At 37.2% G+C, this 24,488-nt stretch overlaps 2 protein-coding genes across 4 annotated transcripts in view; both read right to left on the bottom strand.

Annotated features, from left to right (window-relative positions):
* LOC127871167 (uncharacterized) overlaps positions 1–10,619 on the bottom strand; it is a 55,333-nt gene extending 44,714 nt beyond the window's left edge. Inside the window, exons 1-3 of one of the 2 annotated variants that reach the window (XM_052413902.1) lie at positions 10,456–10,619; positions 9,957–10,103; positions 8,832–8,990 (exon numbers count right to left, since the gene is read on the bottom strand). In XM_052413902.1, the coding sequence (XP_052269862.1) occupies positions 8,878–8,990; positions 9,957–10,103; positions 10,456–10,498 (303 nt within the window). In that variant the 5' untranslated portion in view covers positions 10,499–10,619 and the 3' untranslated portion in view covers positions 8,832–8,877. Of the gene's footprint in view, positions 1–8,831; positions 8,991–9,956; positions 10,104–10,455 lie in introns of those variants that run through there. The other variant, XM_052413903.1, reaches the window with a different exon arrangement.
* A 4,577-nt stretch (positions 10,620–15,196) lies between these two features.
* Positions 15,197–17,947, bottom strand: LOC127871166 (uncharacterized). 2 transcript variants are annotated; one of them, XM_052413898.1, is made up of 5 exons: positions 17,874–17,947; positions 17,253–17,403; positions 16,763–16,997; positions 16,407–16,525; positions 15,197–15,721 (listed from the first exon to the last, which is right to left on the bottom strand). In XM_052413898.1, exons 2-5 carry the CDS (start codon positions 17,371–17,373, stop codon positions 15,471–15,473), a joined length of 726 nt encoding a protein of 241 aa, XP_052269858.1. In that variant the 5' UTR covers positions 17,374–17,403; positions 17,874–17,947; the 3' UTR covers positions 15,197–15,470. The 2 variants fall into 2 exon arrangements, with proteins under 2 accessions (XP_052269858.1, XP_052269859.1); XM_052413899.1 differs by having other exon boundaries at positions 17,894–17,942.
* Positions 17,948–24,488: the final 6,541 nt, after the last annotated feature.

Genomic DNA, 24,488 nt, shown 5'->3' with positions numbered 1-24,488 from the left:
GTGATAATGATCTGTTATTGCCTAGCAAACGGAAAATTGGTAAAGGGGGAGTAGCCCTACTTTGGCGACATGAACTTAATGACAGAGTTTCGCCCCTTGAAATTGATGATGATAGGATTATTGGTTTACAGTTACAAATATCACCAAGATTTATGTATTTATTTTTCAAGTGTATCTGCCATGTACCAATCATTCTAATGTGATATACAGGGATTACGTGCAAAAACTGTATGAACTTTGGTGTGCCTATTGTGAGTTAGGTATGGTAATTTTTATGGGTGATTTTAATTGTTCTGTACTTGATGACAAACCAAGAAGTTTTCTTCTTAGGCAGTTCTTTTCAGATTCGCGGAATATACCTGTAAATTGTTTGCCAGTTTGTAATGGTATGAAATCTACATCATATGATGATGTATATGAATCAGTGATTGACTATATCTGTTTACCTAGTGACTGTATTGATCTCGTTTTGCATTGTGAAATTTTAGATGATGATTGTCTTAATGTATGTAGACATAGGCCGGTCGCAGTTAGCATAAACTTTCCTGTGTCAGACGGGAAATTCAACGCCAGTGAAGAATCTTTTAAACGTATTAACTGGAAAAGGGCCACAGATGCACAAATAAGTGACTATGTGGGAAATGTTACAAACTCTTTGAATCAATGTACATATACGTGCGATAGTAAAGAAAGTATTGACTCAACATATACTATGTTATGTGACGTGCTGTCAGGGGCGGCAGGAACTTGTATCGGTCATAGATCATTTCATTCTCATTTGAAGCCGTACTGGGATAGTAGTTTACGTGAATACCATAAACAGATGCGTCAAAATAGGTCCTAGTGGTGTCGTGCTGGACGTCCGAGGAACAAAACTAACACAGAGTATATGTCCTATAAGGCGGCAAAGAGGGACTTCCGGCGAGCTCACAGAAAGGCTGCAAGTGAGCATATGAGGCAGCTGAACCGGAAAATTGACGAATCTGCAGAAATGAATACGAATGATTTCTGGAAACAGGTCAACACACGTCGTACGATCTATAACTGTAATAAGTCCACATCTGGTATCAAGTTCGGTGAAATGGTATATCGTGACCAGAAAGCAATTACGGAACAATGGGGTTTTTATTTTGAAAGACTATATTCGCCATCTAACTCTGAACATTTTGATGGCAAATGGCGTGAGCATGTGTCACAAAACGTCGGACAATTGCGTGAGGCATTGATACCTGACAGCAACGCCACAGTAATGCCCGAGGACATTGAGAGGTGTATACGTTCTTGTCCAAATGGAAAGGCTCCTGGATATGATGGTATAACATACGAGCATCTCAAGCCAGTAGCGAGTGCTATTTCGCCATTATTAGCTAATCTCTTCACTGCAATTCTTCGTACAGTGTACATTCCTGACACTCTTAAGCGTGGTGTAATAATAACCCTACATAAAGGAGGATCGAAACCGAAGGACAATCCGGATAGCTACAGAGCTATAACCCATACCTCTATTGTGTTAAAGCTCTTTGAATCTGTACTGTTACAGCGATGTAGCACAAATATGATGACCGACCTTAACATTCAACAGTGTGGTTTCCAAGAGGGCCTTGGTTGTCTGATGACGTCATTCACGTTACGCGAAAGTGTTTATTTTGCACGTGAACATGGATCAAAGCTATACGTGTGCTACCTGGATGGGAGACAAGCAATCGATAAAGTGTGGCATGACGGCCTCTTTTACAAGCTCCGAACAAAAATAGACAACACTTCACTGCTCGCATTCATGGAATTATACTCGAACATGAGTAGTTGTGTGAAAAATCGTGGCCATACATCGAAATGGTTCCCTGTTCGTCAGGGAACCCGCCAAGGCGGGAAAAGTTCACCGATCTGCTATCTAGTATATATTAATGGTTTAATCAATGCTCTTGAACATTCTGGCCTAGGTTTCTGTATGTACGGATTGAATGTGAACAGTTCTACAGTAGCAGACGACATGATTCTTATTGCATTTTCAAAGCACGCACTTGATGGCATGATGAAAATATGCTATGACCATTCGTGCAAATGGCGCTTTGAATACAATCCATCAAAATGTGCACTTATAGTATTCAACGAACTGCGATGCAGTCGACCGGAACGTATTTGGACACTCGGTCGCAAAACTATACAGGAAGCAGAATCGTACACACATCTTGGACTGAACTGTGACCGTAACATGTCGAGCGGTGCACTGATGTGTGAAGCGTCGTCGAAGATGAGAGGTACTCTCAATTCTATTCTTCATTGCGGATTTAATCCTGCCGAACTTAATCCTATAACACTTTGAAAAATATATGTTAATGTGGTTTTGCTCAAAGCTTTATACGGCTCGCCGCTATGGTGCAATTATTCTAATAGTGACATAATGCAACTTGAAATATCACATAGAAGATGTGTTAAACAAATTCTTAACGTCGGTAGGAACACAAACACCGATGTTGCATTGTCATGTTTAAACATTGAATCCGCGGAAGAACTGATAGTCTTTGAGTAACTTGAGTTTTTTGGGCAACTGTGCCGGCTTTCAGTGAGATTTTTGGCCAAGAAAGTGTTCATCCATAGACTAGTACGATATTGCTTAGGGTGCGTGAATATGCAAGGGCTGATTCCTGACATCTACAGACTTTTACAAAAGTACAGTTTGATGCCTACCCTAGAAACGTACCTGGAACGTGGTGTATTCCCCGGAAAGATGTCATGAAAACGGACAATCAAAAACAGTGTTAGAATGGCAAACAGACAAAGACGCTCACAAAATGCAAATGAAATAACATGCCTCGAGGACTCAAAGCTATTTAAAGCTGATAGACCGCTTACCGCCATCGTCATTTGTAAGACTTCACATTCACTCTCTGTGATAATCCATAAGTCAACGAAGATTCTAAGTTCAAAATAATTGAATACCGTTATTAGAAACAAATGTTTAAAGTCTTTCTAGACAGTGCAAAACAATGTTTAGCTAAGCTCATAGACGCATAGTTTTCCGCGTGTATAATAATCGCGTTTTACTGATTTAGCTGGGTGTGTATGTTTCTTTTAGGTCAATAGGGATTCATAGTAAGTCAAAAGTATTATTATTGAGTCTATAGGATATTAATACATGATTGTTAATTTTAAATAAATATTAGTTTTTAAGCGATACGCATAAATCCTTATTCAGAAATCACTAATCATTTGTATTATATAATTAGAATTTATTAATATAGTCGCGTTCTGAGAAAACTGGACTTAATGCATGTGCGTAAAGTGTCGTCCCAGATTCGCCTGTGCAGTCCGCACAGGCTAATCAGGGACGACACTTACCCCTTTTATGGTATTTTTAGTTTCAAGGAAGTCCCTACTTACCGAAAATCAAGTTAAGGCGGAAAGTGTCGTCCCTGATTAGCCTGTGCAGTTCGCACAGGCTAATCTTGGATGACATTTTACGCAAATGCATTATGCCCAGTTTTCTCAGAACAAGGCTCAATATATACCTATACAAAGTTCAATGATATCAATGTTAAGGCGTATGTGTTTTGTAAGTCAATGCTGGCTGGATGACGAATTAAAATAATCCTAAGTACTTTGGTTGTATAAGATAGTTTGGTGTTGTTGTTTATGTTCTTGTTGTTTTTGTTTATGTAAGTAATTAATTGTTGGCGACTAACTATCGCTGACCACAAAAGCTCACCCATAAGCACCTAGGGCTAAGTTGGCCTATTTATATCAAATATCGTGACAATGGAGAATATTTTTTTGCCAAGTGGACAGATAGAAATGATGAAAGCGTGTCATCTTATAGTAATTATCTTATGCTGATATTTCAAAGTTAATGCCATATGGTATAAATGTCATATGGATGTGATCAACTTTAACTCTAGCATACAGGTAGACATCTCATATACGACCAAGCAAACAAGTTTAACCCATTTATGCCTAGAGTCTAGAAAAAAAGGCCTTGTCAAACAGCGAAGACCCAGATGAGACGCCGCATGATGCGGCGTCTCATCTGGTTCTGCGCTGTTTGCTTAAAGGAATTTCTGTAAGAAATATTCTAAATATAGAAATAAATATACTTCACATCCCTAATTTTGGAAATAAATTGATTCAATTTAGAAGGATGGGAGAGTCCACTAGGCATTAATGGGTTAATTTGAAAGACAAATATGTGGGATACTTTGTGTAAATTATACGATGTAAGCTAATAAGTAAATAATTTTACGCAATGGTTTGGAAAAAAATATTTTCTCTTAAAAATAAGAAAACAATTCTATGTTAGTAAATTATCTGACTGATTTAAACATGTTTCATAGATGCAATTATCTCAATTGATTAGTACTCATAAAAAGACATTGAACTATTTTGTTGGTCTTTAGGCCAATAGTGACTTTTACGAGCACTATTTCATTTCCAACAATACTACGACACTCATAAAGAAGATTGTTGCATCGCGGTTATCTTTTATTCGATACGGTTTTCGTTCATTTTAGTTGTAGGTGACATGCTTTTGTAACAGCAAATAATCATTGGAGAACAAGTTGTGGCGCGAAGATACTTCCCATTCCCGTTGCGGTCGAAACGAACTATTTGTCACCGTGTTTATCATGCCTCGGTCAATTAGGCGAGGGATATTGTTCAAAGACCAAGCGCTTACACATAGATACTTTTGGCGGATATATTATTGTTTTTATCATATATAGTCCTTTTAGACTATGTATCTAATGCAGTGCCAAATATTTTTTGTAATCTTAGTGCTGCCTTTTATTTTATGCTAGAATGTTATGGCTAATCATTTCTTTTATTATCCGATCATAGGTAATGATGATTTCTTACCATCATTTTTTTCGTTTCAGTGTGCACTTGTACCTTTCTTTCCAATTCAGCTTTTTATTCTAGACATTGTATTGCAGTATCTAACTATCAGATTAGCAAAACAATCTAGGTTTTATGTGTAAATATTTTTGTTGATATATAATTGTGTTATTAGTATGTTTTATGTGTTGATATAACTTTCAAAAGAAAGGAGGATAACAAGGAAGAGCTTATTTAGGTTACAATATACTAAATCTTTTTGGAGTGCAATGCTATACTCTTTAAAAACCTGAACATCATTTATAAGAAGACACAATTCTCTGTGTGGGCACTTGCCATGACTTTATTTTAGAATGTTTCTTTGTGCATGTGGTAGGGAAAACATTGATGTTTAACAGAAATTCACTCATTTGCTTGAAGGTTAAAGACTACATGAGACTTTGACAGATGGCGGGAAACCCTCATCCACTGGTACGAACCCGGTAAATTGATGGCTGTAAAACAGTGACCGCTGATTCGCATCGAGTTCTTTCTTGCAAAACGCATGACCCCCCTTTTTTATTGTCTAAATCATTGCGGCTTGGAATGCTCTTTAAGAAAAGGTATGGTTATGGGGGTCTCTATGCGCAAAAGTTTGACTTTATTTTTTGTTGAAGTTATTGCTTTTACATTGAATTTGTGTAGGAAATCTTTTGGTATATTGTAACCTAAACTAGCTTTAGGTAAAAATGAAATATCATCTGCAAGTGCAAAATATGACTGGGAAAGCTGATTTTTGGTCATTTCTTAACAAAAGAGAAGAAAATAAGTGCCTTAAATGCATGAATTCAGATAATTTGACCTGGAATAGTTGTTTTTCAAGTTGACCCCCACCCTGATATAGCCAAATAAGGGCTAAATTGCTTTTCGACTTGAATTCAAAGGCATATTGGTTGACCGTGTAGCGTTAGTGTGCTACATGAAGTCAGAATTCAACGCCAGGAACTCCGTGATCCAGTAACGCAACAAAAGCTAGTGCATAAAGCATGAACATTCAAACAGAGCCCCATTTCACCGACATGGAATGGCGGACATTTTTACAGTTTGGACAGTGCAGCAGACACTTAATTGAGGCAGCCTTCATATTTAGTACAATCATGAACATAACAAGGTTTATTACTTCATATTATTCATAAAAATACACTAAAAATACTTAAATGCATGTTTTTTTGCCATTTTATATCTATTTTTTATTGGGAATTTTGACTTTTTCAGGTAGAGGAATGTCTGCGACTAAGCCGAGGGCCACTGGATAAGGGTTGTTGATGGTAAAACAGGTAATAATACTAAATTATTATCATGTACGCAAGCAAATAAGCATATTTATGATGCTTAAGGTGTGAAATACTGTCATAATCAGGTTTGTGGTCACTCAAACCCTTGCCGCCATGCAATTCCCCGTGCAGTTTGTATGGATAGTTCCGCGTCCTGACACGTAAAGCTCGCGCTTTGTTGGCAGCAGAAGTTGGCACTTAACAGGTTTATCCTTGTTCCAAAGCATGTATGCAGTGCATCTGAGTTGATATGCTACTTGTAACCCTACAATTAGCTTGTGTTTGGTATTGTTTTCTCACAATATGCTTACAGTCATGGTCCCGGCTTGAAAGGATGTGGCGTCCGACTTAAACATAGGATTGTTGTAGCAAGTGTCCCCTTCATCATTTACCTTAGAGGGATCTTTTTGCCAAAATGTGGCACTTTCAGCAACCAGTTTAGTTTTTCATTTGGTACATGCTTCTCTCATTCAGTGATTTATGGGAAGTATTGACCTTATTTGCTTGTCTTTGCATACAAAGGTGACATGGATCAATGATATGTGTTGTGTTGAGAATTCTGCGGGAAGCTGTGTCCCCAGAAGATGTACTAGAAACCTCTTTCAGGAAGCCTGCATTGATCTGAGCTGCCTTTCTGCCCCTGTTACTTCATAGAACTTCATTTCTAAGCTTATAATGCTCTCCAACATATATGTATCTTGTTCATTTTAACCTTTCCTTCTAGTTTAAACCCCCAAAATGAGCATTTTTGTCTTTCGCTCAGTTATTAACGCCCATTTTGACCAGATTGCCACCATAAAAATAGTCAAAAGTACTTATTTTGCGGCCAAAATATGAAATTTTGTATTCTCTTGAACCTCTGAATAACAGCTGGCAGAGCATATTGACCATCTGCTGCAGTTTAAAGGCACCCATGGCATTATATGCTAGAATATACCATTTGCGACTGGTAAATAAATGGGCTCCGAGCAACAAGGCGCTTTCAAGATTTCACACTTTTATAAGTGTGAAACAACAAGTAATAGGAAGCTTATTGATTTCTACACTTCAAAGTATCTTTGATCTCTCATTTTTGCTTATTTGTTGTTTGTCTTGGATGAAATTGGATTTTTTTGCTGTGAAATTGACATTTTTGGGGGTATTTTAAAAAAACACACACAAAAAAGACATTATCAAAATTGCTTGGAGTGAAAATATCTAACAAGTTCATTCTTTCCCCACCCCGCATAAGCCCCACGTGCCTGTCCATATGGTTTGTTTTGGTATTTTGTTGCAGATATTGAACACAACAGCTTTAAATCTTAAAGGGACATTTAAGCTTTAACAGTCCTTAAATCGCCTTCTTCGGACCGAAAACACCCACATGTGAAAATGTGATCTAAAATGGCCAAATGGGCAGATAATCCAGCCAAACTTAATATATTGGTGCAATATGAATAGGAAGATAATAATATGCAAGAAAAACACATTTCATTCAGAACATATTTTTCCTTTAGGTTACAATATACTAAATCTTTTTGGAGTGCAATGCTATACTCTTTAAAAACCTGAACATCATTTATAAGAAGACACAATTCTCTGTGTGGGCACTTGCCATGACTTTATTTTAGAATGTTTCTTTGTGCATGTGGTAGGGAAAACATTGATGTTTAACAGAAATTCACTCATTTGCTTGAAGGTTAAAGACTACATGAGACTTTGACAGATGGCGGGAAACCCTCATCCACTGGTACGAACCCGGTAAATTGATGGCTGTAAAACAGTGACCGCTGATTCGCATCGAGTTCTTTCTTGCAAAACGCATGACCCCCCTTTTTTATTGTCTAAATCATTGCGGCTTGGAATGCTCTTTAAGAAAAGGTATGGTTATGGGGGTCTCTATGCGCAAAAGTTTGACTTTATTTTTTGTTGAAGTTATTGCTTTTACATTGAATTTGTGTAGGAAATCTTTTGGTATATTGTAACCTTTACAACGGATACAATATGAGCTTCCGAGTTATCTCCCCTTTCAATAAGTTTAAATTATTAATGTGTCTGTGATGAAAAGATCAACTAGTCTCTTGTAATTCAAAATTGAGTGGCAGTAATGATTGTGTTTTATGTTTTAAAGTATTGGTTTATCTGTGATTGTATGCAATTATGCTGATGATACTATCATAAACTAAACTCAATATGACGTATACAAATTTTCTTTATACTCTTAATGTTTTTGTTATGTTTTTGATGTGATTGGATCAATTGTGTATTTAATGTTAATAAATACTGTAATTATCATTTGGGTTGATTGACACAAAGTCATATGTTTTGCGACATCACGCGCAGTCTGGTAAGGGAATAGTTTGTCATCTTCAAAGTCCCGCTAGGTGTCGTGGTCTCATAAGCGGACAGAGCAGCTCCTGTGCATTATACACTGGCTGCATATGCCTTAATACCGATTTTCGATTACATAAGATAAAACAAGTTGTTATATGATATAAGAATATTATATGATACATTGAATCAAAAAGGCATACAGCTGCCCTACTAAACTTATGATGTTACAAACAATTAGTTCAAACATCATCTTCTAAAATACACACCTTGTCCCATATAAGTTATGAGGACATCATAAGGACGTCCCAGCTAAGATAACCATTTAACAAAAAGGCTTTAAAAAATTAAAGATACCTGATAAACAAACAAAACAGACCCTCTTATTGTTTCTTTTATTATAAAAGATAAAAACCATTATTTGAAATTATGCACAGTCGCAGTATTTTTCGCCAGTGGAACCGTGTTGAAGGCAAGCGTGATGCTTTCCATGTGGACATGAAGTGTGGGCGCAGTCACTGTTTGTCTGGCACTCATCAGCTGAAATAATTGAGCCTCATTTTGTCAAAACGGGGTTTACTGCCTGTGCTAAAAGTGCCGTCCACATTAGCCTGTGCAGTCCGCTCAAGCCAATCAGGGACAACACGTTCCGCTTAACTTGATTATGCCAAAAATATACTTTCTTTAAACGAAAAATCCGACAAAAGCGGAAAGTGTCGTCCCTGATGAGCTTTTGCGGACTGCACAGGCTAATGATGAGTGGCACTTTACGCACATGCAATAATTGCCGGTGTCTAGGAGTGCGCTGCGATTATTTAATACGGCGTACCGTGCACAGATTTATCCACATTTGAAAATGTGTTTCCAGAGACAGCATTTCTTCGCTTAACCGCTTTACATAACAATCAAGTAAACCAAGAATACGGGCTACCTGAAAAGTTGTTAGTGCAGCCATTCACATCTATATCAGGGTTACTGATAAGTTTGGTACGTTTAATTATTCATTCGCGAAAGTAAAAAAAAAAAGCATCATCATTGAAACATACATGCATACACTGTGGAAGACAGTGTTTTGTTCGAATAGATTTCACAAATATTTATTTTGGGTTCATTTGCAATAACTGATGGGAAAAACAGACATGCTAAAGATACAATAAGAGTATAATCGAAAAACAATTGTGTCTTTAATAATTACTTGTAAATTTAACTCGGTTTGACAATGTAATTAATCCAATCGTTTTTTATGGTTATTTAATTCCTCAATATCAAAATGTATGCTCGTGGTACGAGACAGAAAGATAATGTTATCCCTGAACTGTTTAATTAACACAACCTTAAAAACTGTTAATTAGAATGTTAGGGTAAATAATATATTTTGTTCTTAAAATGATAACAATATGATGCAATTCTTTGAAAAATAAATTTATAAAAAAAAATAATATTAAAAACTGTGTGTATATTAACCAAGTCGTTGAATCGATAGTAAGAAAATATGGATTGCCTGACCTCTCTTCTTATGGTGCACACACTTGCACTGCTTCTCGCCATTGCCGCCGCCTGCTCCATTCACGAGGAGACAGCTGTTCACTTCACCATGTCCACAGACACCTGTCGGACAGTCGGCATCAGTGGTACAGAAGGCCGACACGTAGGCTGCAGTGATAGGTTGCATTTACATATATAAAATAATGACCAGAAAAAGGCGAAAACAAAACGGCTCGACATGTATGGGGTAAGGTAATATGCTCAGAGTAGAGAGTGTACAACATCGTTGGACCATAGCACACCATGCAATTTAATAAAACACATATTTAGATGTAAAAGTAAACAATGTGTCAGTATGTGACAAGTATTATTATTGATTTATAAAACGTTCGCATTTTACTTCTCGAAATTTCAATATAGATCTTTACAAAATTTCACAATCTTAAAACAACCCTGACCATAAAATAATTCTGTAAATATGCTTAAATTATAAAATATAAAATGAACTAAGTTTATTTACCAACAAAAGCCACCAGGGCGAACAAATGGAGAGCTCGAATCATTTTCGCTGTATGAGTATCAGATGCATATCTGTAAGCGTATTCTGCTTATATGTGCATGGTGTATGCGTGGACACAACGTGATCGTGATTTCTTTAACAGAACTGTCGTGATTCAAAATCAGATAAGAGATGGTTTGTTCCACTTCGTGCAAGACACAACAACTGATTGTGTGACTCTTCGTCATGTTCTGCGATGAATGTCATTTAAATAGGAATGATAATCACTGGGCGAACGAACACGACCTTTCAATGCGTCTTCTTCCATTAATCTTACTCACATATATTTATGATATATTTATTATCCGCTTTTATCAAAATACTTGAAAATCATAATCATCTGCATCACTATCATCATTCGAAGCATCATTATAATTGTTAATTTTAAGCAAAGTCATGCTCTTATAAATAATTAGAGCAAAACCAAAATAAGCTGTTGTGTTATTTGACAGGGTTTTCTACACGTAAATGCAAACAAAGTATTTTGCCCCTCTAACGTCATAAATAGACATTATTGATCAATCCCTACGGCACAGCTCATATGACAAATCGTCAGGACGTCCGTAATAGTTACACCATATTCCTTCTAAAATTGAACCTAATCGGATTGGGATCCAATCTGACATGAACGGGTAACTAAACTGAATATTAACTAAAAGGCAACATTATTGAACATTAAAAATTCAGTAAATGAGGTCGATTCTCTTAACAAACATACATGTTAAGGGGCGCAAAAGCGGGTTTATCACCATGCTGTCTCCTTTACCATATCTTAACACCGTCTAATACACACCTCGCAAGGCGAATCAATTGAGCCGTGTTCTGAGAAAACTGGGCATAATGCATGTGCGTAAAGTGTCGTCCCAGATTAGCCTGCAGTCCGCACAGGCTAATCAGGGACGACACATTCATCTTTTACGGTATTTTTCGTTTAAAGGAAGTGTCTACTACACGAAAATCGACTTAAGGCGGAAAGTGTTGTCTTGATTAGCCTGTGTGGACTGCACAGGCTAATCTTTGATGACACTTTACGCACATGTATTATGCCCAGTTTTCTCAGAAAGCGACTCAATTGATTTACAACGCATATAAAGGACAAAGCGAGACAAACGTGCATTTTTCGCGCTTTACCATTACCGTATTATCTTTGCTTAATAACATGTTCAAACCCAACATAAAAACCTGTTTTTAAACGAGGAAAAAATCATAAATGTAGCCTCATACCGAATTTTTTTACCAAACGTTGCATTGTGATTTCACCAGTTGGTGCTTATGAATGAATTATTTATTCAACGTAATGCTTTGGTATATGTAAATTGTCTTCTTCTAAAACAAAAGACATATTTTCACACTGGTAATGCGGATAATTTGATAACAGATGGCACTTCGATAACAGAGAACAACAAAACAATGAATCCATAACGAGCATGAATACGAAATCTACGATACGGTACATCATACATAATTCATGCAAAAAATGTCTCAAGAAGTTATGTTATAATGCTTTAATTTATACCGTGTTTGCCAAGCAACCACGTGAAGAAAATGGAAATAAAGCAAAAATACAATATATACAGTCAAATATTGCTTTTCATACATTCTTAAGATTAACGGTCCCTTACATTTACTTTGAATCATCTTATCGGACAAAATAAAAATTCATGCAAAACAATGGCGTTATATTATTTAAACACTTTGTCTAAAACGTTTCCTTAAACGAACGGTGATTACGTTAAGACACGATCACGTGCATCATCCGCGCATACATTAAGTAGATATGCAGAGTCAAAGAGAGACAGACGCTTGGAAAGGAAAAAAAACTAACTATTTAAGTTTAATTATGTATAACATAATACGGATTTGATCAACAAGAAAAATACAAACAAAAAGACATTTTTTCTAGATTGAGATGATGAATACAGCCTCTACCGTGAACCCGCGTGGGGGGGGGGGGTGGCTGTGTGAAAGCACTGGAAATATAACCGACGATGTTTTATGAAAAAGCTGTCAGCAATAATTCCAAGCCTGATCTGATCGAAAGTATTGTCGGTTACACATATCGCTGCTTAACAGAGTGCCTTATTAAACCATTCCGACACCTGTTTAAATAGTCCCGGTGTATTTTTAGGATCAAGGTCTGCGGGAGATCTCAAGTTTTCTTCAAACTTTCGCGTCACAGGCAACAGATGAGATGCATTATAACTAATCAATGAACACAAATATTCATCCTAAATTGATATTAATTATCAATTAAGTATAACAAAGATGTATTGAATCGGACGTTATTTTCATTATACAATGTTGCAACTAAAATGTCTTTTGCAGCTCGGAGTTCTGGATCAACTGATATCCAGGAGAGATTCGACGTAATCAAGTATCTGTAGATAAGATGTTTGTACCATCCCTTATAAAATTGTCAGATCCCCTCACATTGATTGCACGCGAATATCAAACGTTTTAAGAGCGATCGATATGTCGCGACAGTTTCAATACTACTCAGGTATTCTAAGGAAAATGAAGATTTAGATTCAGATCCAATAGCATATGTGCTGCTTGTGCATATCCAGTATCACCAAGCAGCTCTGTTGATATGAGAGAAATACGAGGTCAGTTCCTCACAACAGTTTAGGGTCTTGGAGAGTGGAATAAGTGATTTTCACCGGATCGTGTTTAAAGAATGTTATTGGTCACTGCTGAACTTTCCAGAATAGCTAGCCGGTATCCATCTCTTTTGCATTACAGTACAATAATTTGGTCAATGTACGATATATGCCATCATTTAGCGGTCACAATTTTCAGATACAATGAAAATCACCGTGTGTAGTAAGATTGATGTATAGGGCCAAGTGAAGCTAATGAACAATATTTAAAATGGTTAACTTAAGGTATTTAATTACCATTCACTTCAATTAAAGGAAGTTTTTAATTTCCCTGCTACAAACCATAGGGAATCTGAATCTCAGGTAAAACATTCTGCAATTGAATGCTTTTATATTTCGTCGTTATGGTTAGTGTAATGAAAAAACTGATAGGTGTTATACAAATGAACTTAATTAAAAATAAGTTTTGGAAACTCCGTCTGATTACAGATTAACGGTTGATGATCTCAATTTACAGCGTTCCAGAGTTTATACATGAAGACATTATGACGTTCTTTCAAATGTCATAAAATCTGATGATATGTTTATTGTGGATCTTCAAGATGGATTTTTTTTGCTTTACGGTTAATGAAAGTGAACATGATTATTAAGGGTTTAACATCAAATGTGAATTTTGTAACAGACAGTTGTTAAAGTTCGTACTTTTTTGCTTAAAGTCATCGACTGGTTAATAGTTATTTACGTAAGATTGACATAATAACCTTTATGTAAGTCGCTATGAAAAGTGCGATTGAACAGTTAGGTTTCACTTTTTATTTTTTTTTAAGTTTAAAGAAACGGTATAAAGGATATTTTATTGGCGGTTTATAGGATATTAGGACAATGTATAGGACAATGTATAGGACAATACATGAAATACTTCTCAAACTTGAGTAACATGAAAATGTGTTTTTTACTTAAACCTTCCATTCGGAGTGAGGTTAAAAAGCATTCAAGCCACAACATTATCTTTCATTGACATTCACTGTGTTAGCATGTGCGACTGTAAAGTTACATAAAAGTTAATGCTAAGTTTCATTTACAGACTTATTAGCTCGACAACGTCTCGGAAAGATCTATAAGTGTACGCGTTCTGCCAATGTCACATTCCTTCAGTAATATTTATCGTCTATTTTTACCTCAAATGGTAAGATAGTGAAAGAAAAGACCATAGATTTTGAATTAGCAACTGATTTTTCATCGTGTGGTTGGGGTGGATGGATTCCCAACGAATAAGCACACGAGTTTTTTACCCCAGGTATCAGTCAATATAGTTATATTTACCGCGAACTGTAAGCAGCTTTAATAGCCCGTCTTGCCTTTAAAAATAAAATCTAGAAAAAAAATCGGCCAAGTCGTATCGGACAATATACCATAAGAGGCTATGATAAATGGGGTTGGAGGTCCCAAAACTTCGTTGGACGATTTATGGACAATATCCCCGCTTACAATACAGCACAATATGATTGTGTCAGCACGTAACATCGCCGGGATTGAACATTCGCTTTCTGACAAGCTTGAAAGAACAAAGTACGAATGGAAACTCCATTCAGCCTTGTTGATGTACATCAGCAAGATTTCTGAACATGTGGACCACTTCCTGTCAACGACATTAGCATAGCATCCGACCTATAATTTATTGTATCTGATTTCGCACACAAACAGTAGATTCGTTTACTCAAGACTGGTGAAAGAAATTGTGTATGTACCACCCCACCCCCAATTTCGATAATTCGTAGAGTGCTAACATTGTTGAAGCGACTTGGTTCCTTGACAAATTTATCAGCATTAAAAGGACCAGCTCAGCTTTGGTTCAAATAGCTCGTGAATAAGTTAACAGAATCGCCTCTTCCGCTGCCTAAATTATTAATTATTTTCATTTTCTGTCGTCACACTCAGGGACCTATACAAACACGTGTTTGTATAGTTCCCTGTCACACTGAATAATTTAAATATTTCGGTCAAAGTTTGCTACAGCTTATTCACACACACATACACACATATATATAACACCCAAACCATGCACAACATTTTAGTTATGTATTCTTTATGCAACAACACTATTTACCGGGGGTAATTGGTTTATATTATATTGTCGCCATGTACATTCATATATCAGTTAATGTACCATCAACTATACCTTATATTTTTTAATACTTTTATTAATATTTGCAATAGTAATGTTTTCATAATTAGTGTAGATCTGTGTTTAAAAACAAAACTAAGAATAACATGAACATTTAAAATCGATAAATAATTCATTTTTCACATGTCCATTGTGTTGTTGCAACATAACAAGGTTACATTAATAAGTCAGAATGTACTACAGGTGATCAACTATCCGCAGAATGCGATGTCATAGTGGGTCGATCCGGGCCACTTATTGTTGCAAGTGAAAGTGCTTGTCTGGTCATCATACGCGTAACTGTACGCCTGAGGACACGCGTTCTTGAAGATCCGCGAGTAGTGGAATGGAGGACAAGTTTGGGGGGTGTTATGCCTCCCTTTGCAGCAAAAGTCATCTCGTCTGAAGGCCTCACATGCGCTCTTGCAGGCTACCACGCCCCCAGTGCCGTGAACCTGAAGCTCTGTTATTAATTAAAACATGCATATGAGCCACGTCGTAAAGAAACTGGGCTTATCCAGCTGAGCTCCAGCTCAATATAATTTCTAAAATCCCTAATTACTCGTCCACTTAACAGCTTAAGTACTCTTAATGCAAATGATTTGAATGTGCGTTCATGTTCATGCTTATGCATGGATGTCAGTACAGAATAACAACAATCATGCAATATTCATATTCTTTTGTCAATAAACACTGAATTCCCGCATTCTTTTTTATCAGGTATAGGTCATTTTTTAACAAAACTCTCAATATTAATAGAGTTGAACAACATTTAAGTAAACATTTTTATTCCAGGACAAAGCTGTTCAAACAGTGATCCTTAGGTGAGTATACCTATCGTTAAAGTTTGGAGACAATTTCTTTAATGTATTGAACTTTGCTATGAAAGCTGCATAACTGGTTTATGATTTGCGCTGACGTTTGTACAGGTGTAAATTTACCAATGATAACCCATGTATGTACTTTAAATTAAAGCATATTTTTGTTTCTAAATGGATATTTTTTTCAATAAATGGGCCCTATAATACATGATTTATGCAGGTAAAAGCGTTTATCAAATGGTGTTTCAGATTTTTTGCTATGCAAACCAAAAGACAAAAAAGAGAAATAAAAGTCGAGGGGTTCTAGCGTTTATAGACCGATAATACCTGACGGGCAAGATCTGTTCAAATCTGCGTTGCAGCCGGCTCTGCGACAGTAATAGTTTCCGTGGGGTTGACCCTCATATGTGCCCGGAAAGGGGTTAATTGACATCTGAATGTTGTACCTGAAAATAATGTTGCGACGAGATAAAAACTAATGGCATTTATCAGTGGTTGACTTAAGTTAATAATAAACAATGTTTTATTATAAATATGTTTTTGTTTTAACTAGACTTATGGACCCGTTGGAATTTTAATGAACTAGATCGGTTTTATCGTCATCAAATAAAATAATTTCTCAACAATGCATAATCTTTATATTAAATAAACAGTAACATTTTAAGCTATGAACATATAAATACCCATCAACAAGACTTATGTCATAGAAATCCTGTTTTTTCGAACTGCCAGCATCGAATGTGATCTCTGCGAGGGTTACGGGAGGAACCCCACCGGCGCCATTACAGTGAACCCCACGCCCACAGTCGCCAGTCTCACATCGGTTTCCTTTACAATGCGTGCGGCCCCATACGCGACCCGACCAGTGATTTGGAACCCAAGTCCAGCGAGTCTGCCACGCTCCAAGGGCATAGCCGCCTTAAGGGTAAATAACGGGGTATTGGGTTGTCTTATCACGAGTGTTTGTTCAGTTTTCGTGAATATATTTCATACTGATGACAGTTTTTGACAACGAACAAAGTATAACTTATTACAATTTCTACAAACTCATTTAATGAAATATTTCTTTATGTAAACATATGAATTGAAAGATTCGGTCAATTGCTCATTAAACAAATGTTATGCAAATATGTCAAATACTGTATTTTTTAAAACAATAATTAAAACGCAAACCTTGATCCGGCGAAGTGTTGCCTAGGATACCGACCCATATTTCGAACGGACATCTGTTGTGGATTCGCAGCTGGTGGGCGGAGCTTAACGCCAACACGCACAGACACAGCAGCAGACGCATTGTACGAAGTGAATATCCGGTACTTGTATCCTGTAATGTATTGTGTCGTGTTCTGAGAAAACTGGGCACAATGCATGTGCGTAAAGTGTCGTCCCATATTTGCCTGTGCAGTCCGCACAGGCTAATCAGGGACGACACTTTCCGCTTTTATGGTATTGTTAGTTTCAAGGACGTCCCTCCTTACCGAAAATCAAATTTTGGCGGAAAGTATCGTCCCTGATTAGCCTGTGCGGACTGCACAGGCTAATCTGGAACGACACTTTTCGCACATGCATTAAGCACAGTTTTCTCAGAACACGACTCTTTTGTATACCAGTCGTAAAACTTTTTTCAGACCGTTATAAGCTGCATCTATAATAACTATTAGTTTTCCCTCATATTTAAAGTTATTGTAAGACAGGCGAAACGCGTTAAGAATATAATAAATAAAATTGTTATTGTTGTTATCGAAATAGTTTTTTAAATACTATTCACAAACACAAAGAGAGAAAATATGATACACTGAATTTGACAACCGTACCCCTCCAGAAAGCTCTCTGATATCATAATATAATTCATCGGGGACTTCATATAGTGTTCAATTTCGTATAAGAGGTCTCACCTTCCGGAGGAAGAACGTACGTCATGACGTGTGCCAGTATCAGGATGAAAACAGTACAAAAGCGTTTATCAAAGGCTATTATATAGTGAAGACTGAACGGCCCAAATGTGCCCTTCTTTTCAAGCCGAGTGATACCAGATTTATAAAAGCAATTGACAACAGGTCTTTAAAAGGCGTATGACACCACTTTTTGTAAAGGCGATTAATGCCAGCCAAAGCGCAGTCATTTAAAATCTTATTCAAGGTACCGTGATGCCTTCTTATAAAGTCAATTGATTCCATTCCTGTTCAAGACGGGGGATACCAGTGTGTTTTATCAAGGAGAAGTAATTCCGGTCCTAATTACGTCAAGTGGTGAAAATTCTGTTCAATGCTCAGTGAGTCCAATCCTTATCAAGGCCCAGATATGTCATTTCTAATAAATGTGGACTGATGCCAGTCCTAATCAATGTCCAGTGATGCCAATTGTAAAACAAACACCTAATGTTGACAATTTCTACAGGCGAATGTGATTTAAGTTCTTATGAGTGTGATGCTAGGGCTCAACGAAGCGTGTAAAATTAAATATGATCGTTTTGTCATAGTTTAGAAATTCCCTATGTAGTTAATAATACTTTTATGAACTTGCGAACAAGTCTCTTTAAGAATGCAACTTAAACGCATAAAAAAGTATTTATTATATTGCTTATTCACGTCAATATGAAATATGATTGATTTGCCACATTAATATCTTGTAAAATGGCAGTTAGGTTTACATCCTGGTTTACATCCTGGTTTTGTTTTTATTTTTTGAAAAAAAGAGCGATTGACACCCTTGCGTATATCCGTGTTTCAAATGGGAAAGCTTAAAAATAGGATGTCCTTACAATTGACATCTGTTGCTGTCTTAACTTAGATAAGGTTTATTTATAAATACCTTGTAGTGACCTCTTCACAGACAAACAATTTACAATTTTTGACGATGCTGCAAAGCAGCTCGTCTAAGTTATCATACCATGAAAAAATTATTCACAATGGCGACCTATGGAAAAGACCGAGCCAGTCCGATTGAGATAGCTCGATTTTTCTAATCGGCATACCTCGCTGTTTATCATTGATAAAGGTATAGGAAGCTCAGCTATAAATAGGACAGCATATTCTGGGAAACAGATTTAATAATAGTTTGAAAACGTTAATTTTAAATCAGTTATATTCAATCCATTATATGTTTATAGATCAATGAAACAACTATGCATTTTCTGTATTGTATTTGACATTTGTCGTGATTCAGTAAATAAATTGCGAATTAAAACGTGTATAATTAACTTTCAACGCGATCATGAGTGTAAAGAAATCGAATTATTTTGAACCTGCCATTTGTAAACGTTGTAGCGACTATGGTATATAAACAGCATAACAGCCGTATGACATCTGTGAAACTCGCTCTTATGCGTGCTTTCTCATTTTGCATATTTAATAAACTTTTCAAACATAAATTACAGAGCCACATCAGTGCACATACTATGTTGGATAATTCATTCGTTTGTTGGATATTGTTTGCTGTTTTAAACACATATTAGGCCATATCGCGGAGATTTAGTTAACCTTACCATGTGTTCATGGGCGAACTCACGTATTCAAGTGCTCTTACTACTATGTGATCATACCTACTTTCGGGAATCATCATAAAATTGTTGCCGTACTTAACGAACAAACATGCCAAAGCTTATTGAATTAGAGAAACAAAGCAATGATCAAAAGAGAAAAAATATATGTTCATGCACATGGGCATGTGAAATCACGTCCGTACACATAGCATCATTAACTTAGGAAAGGAAACAACGAAATATAATGTTTGGTATGATATACATGTGAAATTAAAGAGCATGGTGTAATTAAAGAGCATGTCATCATTAACTTAGGAAAGGAAACAACGAAATATAAAGTTTGGTATGATATACATGTGAAATTAAAGAGCATGGTGTAATTAAAGAGCATGTCAAGTTTTGAATATATATGCTGAAACGTAATGTTATAACCCACAAACGTTTTACTGTAACAGAACGTTTTTTTAAGATAAGTGGTTCAGAAAATATACGTCGAATATCTTTTTAAAGATATTTTTTGTTATATTTGATCGAGAATGTAACCCGCCTCCCAGTTTCGCTGAATGGATCAAGTTACCCACGGGTACTACTTCCCCGTACCCCCATTTTTTGGCGTACCCGACATGTTTCGTACCCAATTGTTTTCGTACCCATTTTTGTCGTACCCAAATTTTTTTTGTACCCAATTTGTTTTTCCTACCCAAATTTCTTTTCGTAACCAAATCTTTTTTCGTACCCAATTTATTTTGGCATATTTTTGTTCCCAAAATTTTCGTACCCTATTTTTCGCTACCCAAAATTTTCGTACCCACATACACAATTGTGGTGATGTAGATAAACTTAAATAGATGCTTTTATATCAATCCTCTTCAAAAGCATCGTCACACCAGTACTGTCAGTACTTTGATTCAATATTTTGTCATAGAGAATACGGCTTTAGTTGTGTCAATATATGAAAAAATACCTACCAACCCCCAACAAATTGCAACAAAAGGTATAATAGCTGATCCTGGTAGGGTATGAGGTCCTCATAAAATATTGAATGTTAACCGCAATCGGACCTCCGGAAAGTTTTTTCAATTTGGCGTCCAAGATGACCGCGAAAACCTATTCAAGATGACAAGTATATGACAACCTACTCAAATCGAAGAACTTTTTGAAGAAGGTGATTTTTTCGTTATATTTTCATTATTTTTCATGACGAATTGATATCATAGCCATACGCTAACCACCTGTGTGCCTTATTTTGAACGTTCTGAAAAGTTAACTCCCTTGACGATAAACTTGTACACCATATGTTTGAATTAAAAATAGCAGACACAATGTCATCATACATTTACCTCACACTGAAATCAAATGAAGGTAAGACAACTACAATTTAGTTTGTTCTTGTTGAAATTCAATTCGTCTACAGGTATAATTAACTTTTAATTTGTGTTTTATGAAAGCTTCTTTTTGACTGTTAACCCAGTAGAACAGTTTTGTGTGTGTGTGTAAAATCTTGATTGTTAATACCAGGCGTTAAATTCAAAGATCATTCTAACTGTATCCTCTTCTAAATGAAGCAGCGTTATTGTTTTTTTTATCATTTAACGTTATAAACAGTAAATACAAGCAAATTTAAGTGACTGTGTATTAGGACCATAGATCAAAACAATTTATTTCTTATTCTTTTTATCGCAATTTTGTGATAAAGCGTGTTGTTTTTTAAGTATGTTTTTGACCTGGGGCGTAGCCACAGGACCATAGTAATGATACAAATTTCTGAACCTATCCGAACTGGCTGGCTGCCAAGTTCCAAATTTCCAAACGTCCGATTTACCACTTAATTTATGCAATAAAAAGTAGTTCTTCGCAGATCTCAATAACCCGCCTTTTAAAAACAGAACATCACTATATAACATAACAGTGTTGCTAAGCATGGACTACGACATTAGTTTTAAGCCTGGGGCGTAGCCCTAAGGCCATGGCAATGATACACATTTCTGAGACAGTCAGAATTGGCTGGCTGCCAAAACCCACGAATGAATGAATTCTCAAAAGTCCGATTTACCACTTGGCGGTAATTAATGCGCAATCAAAGAAGTTCTTCGCAGATCTCATTAACCCGCCTTGTTAATACAGAACATCACTATATAAAATGACAGTGTCATAAAACGTGTAAAAAAATGTTATTGAAGCAAAATTCCTAAACATTGGCTACGACATAGTTTTTATTATTGTTAGCATATTCATGCGAGAATAAGTTACTCACTTGACGGTCTAGGCCGAAAAGATACGAGTGTCTACGGAGACAGTAAGAAGAATTTTGTTCTGATACATTTTTTGAAGACATTACATTTGGTATTTATAAACATATTTTAAGATATTATTATTTTATTTTGCGTTTTTTCAAGAAAAAAGAAAATGAAAAAAAAACAACAAATATTCATGATCATTCTCGGAAATATACGAAGTTAACGGATATGATATTTCACTGCGCAGATCGAGCGCGCAAATCGAGCGCGAAAAGTTCTACGTGAGACAACGTACACAATCTGTAAACCGTTCCATATCAGGGTAAAGGCCAAGTCTCACTATGATGCCGGCGGAGCCCCTTTGCGTGATCCGGGATCTACCGGGATGAACCGGGGCTCTACCGGGATGAACCCGGGCTCCATCGGGGACGACCGGGATGAACCGGGAAAACCGGGGCTCCAACGGGAAATTATTAAAATGTTTAATACCTCCAGGATGAACCGGGAGTCACCGGGAAGGACCGGCAACGACCGGCGCGGTACCGGGAACAACCGGGACGGCACCGGGAACAACCGGAACGGCACCGTAGCTCCACCGGGGCCCATACAGACCCCGGTAGAGCTACGGCAACGCCCCGGTGAATGCCTTTAGAGTCCAAGTAAAGCTACGGTATGTAAGAAAACAGGTGCTCTGCCGGAACGCTACCGGCATTCACCGGGGCTCCGCCGGGGCATTACCGGCGACGACCGGGGTAAAACCGGGGCGTTGCCGTAGCTCTGCCGGGGTCTGATGCCGGTATAGACACGGTGAGTGCCGGCGGTGTTACGGTATACCGGGGCTCTGCCGGTTTTCACCGGGGCTCAACCGAGGCACTACCGGCGACAACCGGGGCTATGCCTGGACGCTGCCGGCTTTCACCGGGGCACTACCGGCGACAACCGGGGCTCTGCTGGGGCTTCACCGGGATAAACCGTAGCCAGTCCGGGTTGACCGGCTTCAATCGGGGCGGAACCGGGAAATTGTGTGAGTGCGTTAAAAAATTTCTACGAATCATCCCGGTCCTCGCCGGTCGACCGGCGTTAGCAAACCGGGATGGACCGGGGATACCGGCAAAAGTGAGACTTGGGCTTAAGTGGATTTTATTTTGTATACATATTACAAAGGAAGTATGAGTGTTTTTCTGATCTGTTAATTATGTAAAAGAAAGCTATTTTAGGTTATTGAAAGTGATTTATTTGACGCCAACAAAAACAGCTTTTTGCGGCCATGTTGTTGTTGTTGTATATCTTCACCGCCTATGTAGACGAACCTCTACCAGATCTGTAGAGTGAACAAAAGGTTATCGTTCCCACAACCAGTATCGTGTTGTCCTCCACCGTCTTTGTACACTGTAGTATATACACAACTATTGTCTTGTCTTACAGTCTCTGAGCTTCTGCATTCAACCGCTAGGGTCAATCCGTATAAATTCTGACAAAGGGAGAAATTCGGACAAAACATTGTAGATGCATTTTACGTCACACTAAACCAAGCCCCAGGCCTTCAGCGCCTACAGCGCTTTGACTTTTATTGTTTGCATATTCGTGCGAGAATAAGTTCCTCACTTGACGGTCTAGGCTGAAAATATACGAGTGTTTACGGAGACAGTAAAAATAATTTTTTCTGAGACATTTTTTGAAGACATTATCTTTGGTATTTATAAACATATTTTAAAATACTGTTATTTTATTTTGCTATAACAAGACATTCCAGAAAAAAAGAAAATGAAAAAAAAAACAACAAATGTTCACGATCATTCTCGGAAATAGACGAAGTAACCGGATAGGGTATTTCACTGCGCAGATCGAGCGCGCATATCGAGCGCGAAAAGTTCTACGTGAGACAAATTACACAATTTGTACACCGTTCTTTATCAGAGTAAGTGGATTTTCTTTTGTATACACATTACAAAGGAAGTATGAGTGTTTTCCTGATCTGTTAATTATGTAATAAAACGCTATTTTAGGCTATTGAAAGTGATTTATTTGACGCCAACAATAACAGTATTTTGCGGCCATATTGTTGTTGTTGTATTTCTTCACCGCCTATGTAGACGAACCTTTACTTGATCTTTAGAGTTGAGCAAAAGGTTATCGTTCCCACCACCAGTATCGTGTAGTCCTCCACCGTCTTTGAACGCTGTAGTATATACACAAATACTGTCTTTTCTTACAGTCTCTGCGCTTCTGCATTCAACCGCTAGGGTCAATCCGTATAAATTTGGACAAAGGAAGAAATTCGGACAATACTTCTTCCCAAGCACACTAAATTTAGCCACAGGCCTTCAGTGCCTACAGCGCTTTGATTAATATGTGTCGCCAGTACAACCTTGTATAAATGATCCATTCAAATATTGAGCTTGGGCGTCATAAACAACACAACATAAATACGGACCAATTGTACAAGTTTTTCAGTCCTATGTGAGCACAATAGCCGAGTCTTGTGCAGATTTCATCGAAAGACATTTCGGACAAGCACCAGTGGTGTTCGATGATTACGTAGACGGTTCTTCTATCAAAGAATGCACATACCAGCGACGAGGTAAAAAGGCGAACCCTTTTGTGATTTTCTCTAGCCCCTAAATCTGGCACAGGTTATAAAACAGTTAAAATGCTGCTCAGTTCAAACAGTATTTATACTATTCGTTAACA

The sequence above is a fragment of the Dreissena polymorpha genome, chromosome 3 (assembly GCF_020536995.1).
Source record: "Dreissena polymorpha isolate Duluth1 chromosome 3, UMN_Dpol_1.0, whole genome shotgun sequence".
NCBI lineage: Eukaryota > Metazoa > Mollusca > Bivalvia > Myida > Dreissenidae > Dreissena > Dreissena polymorpha.
Note: the sequence above shows the minus strand (reverse complement) of the source record. Positions and strands in the feature narration are given on the sequence as shown.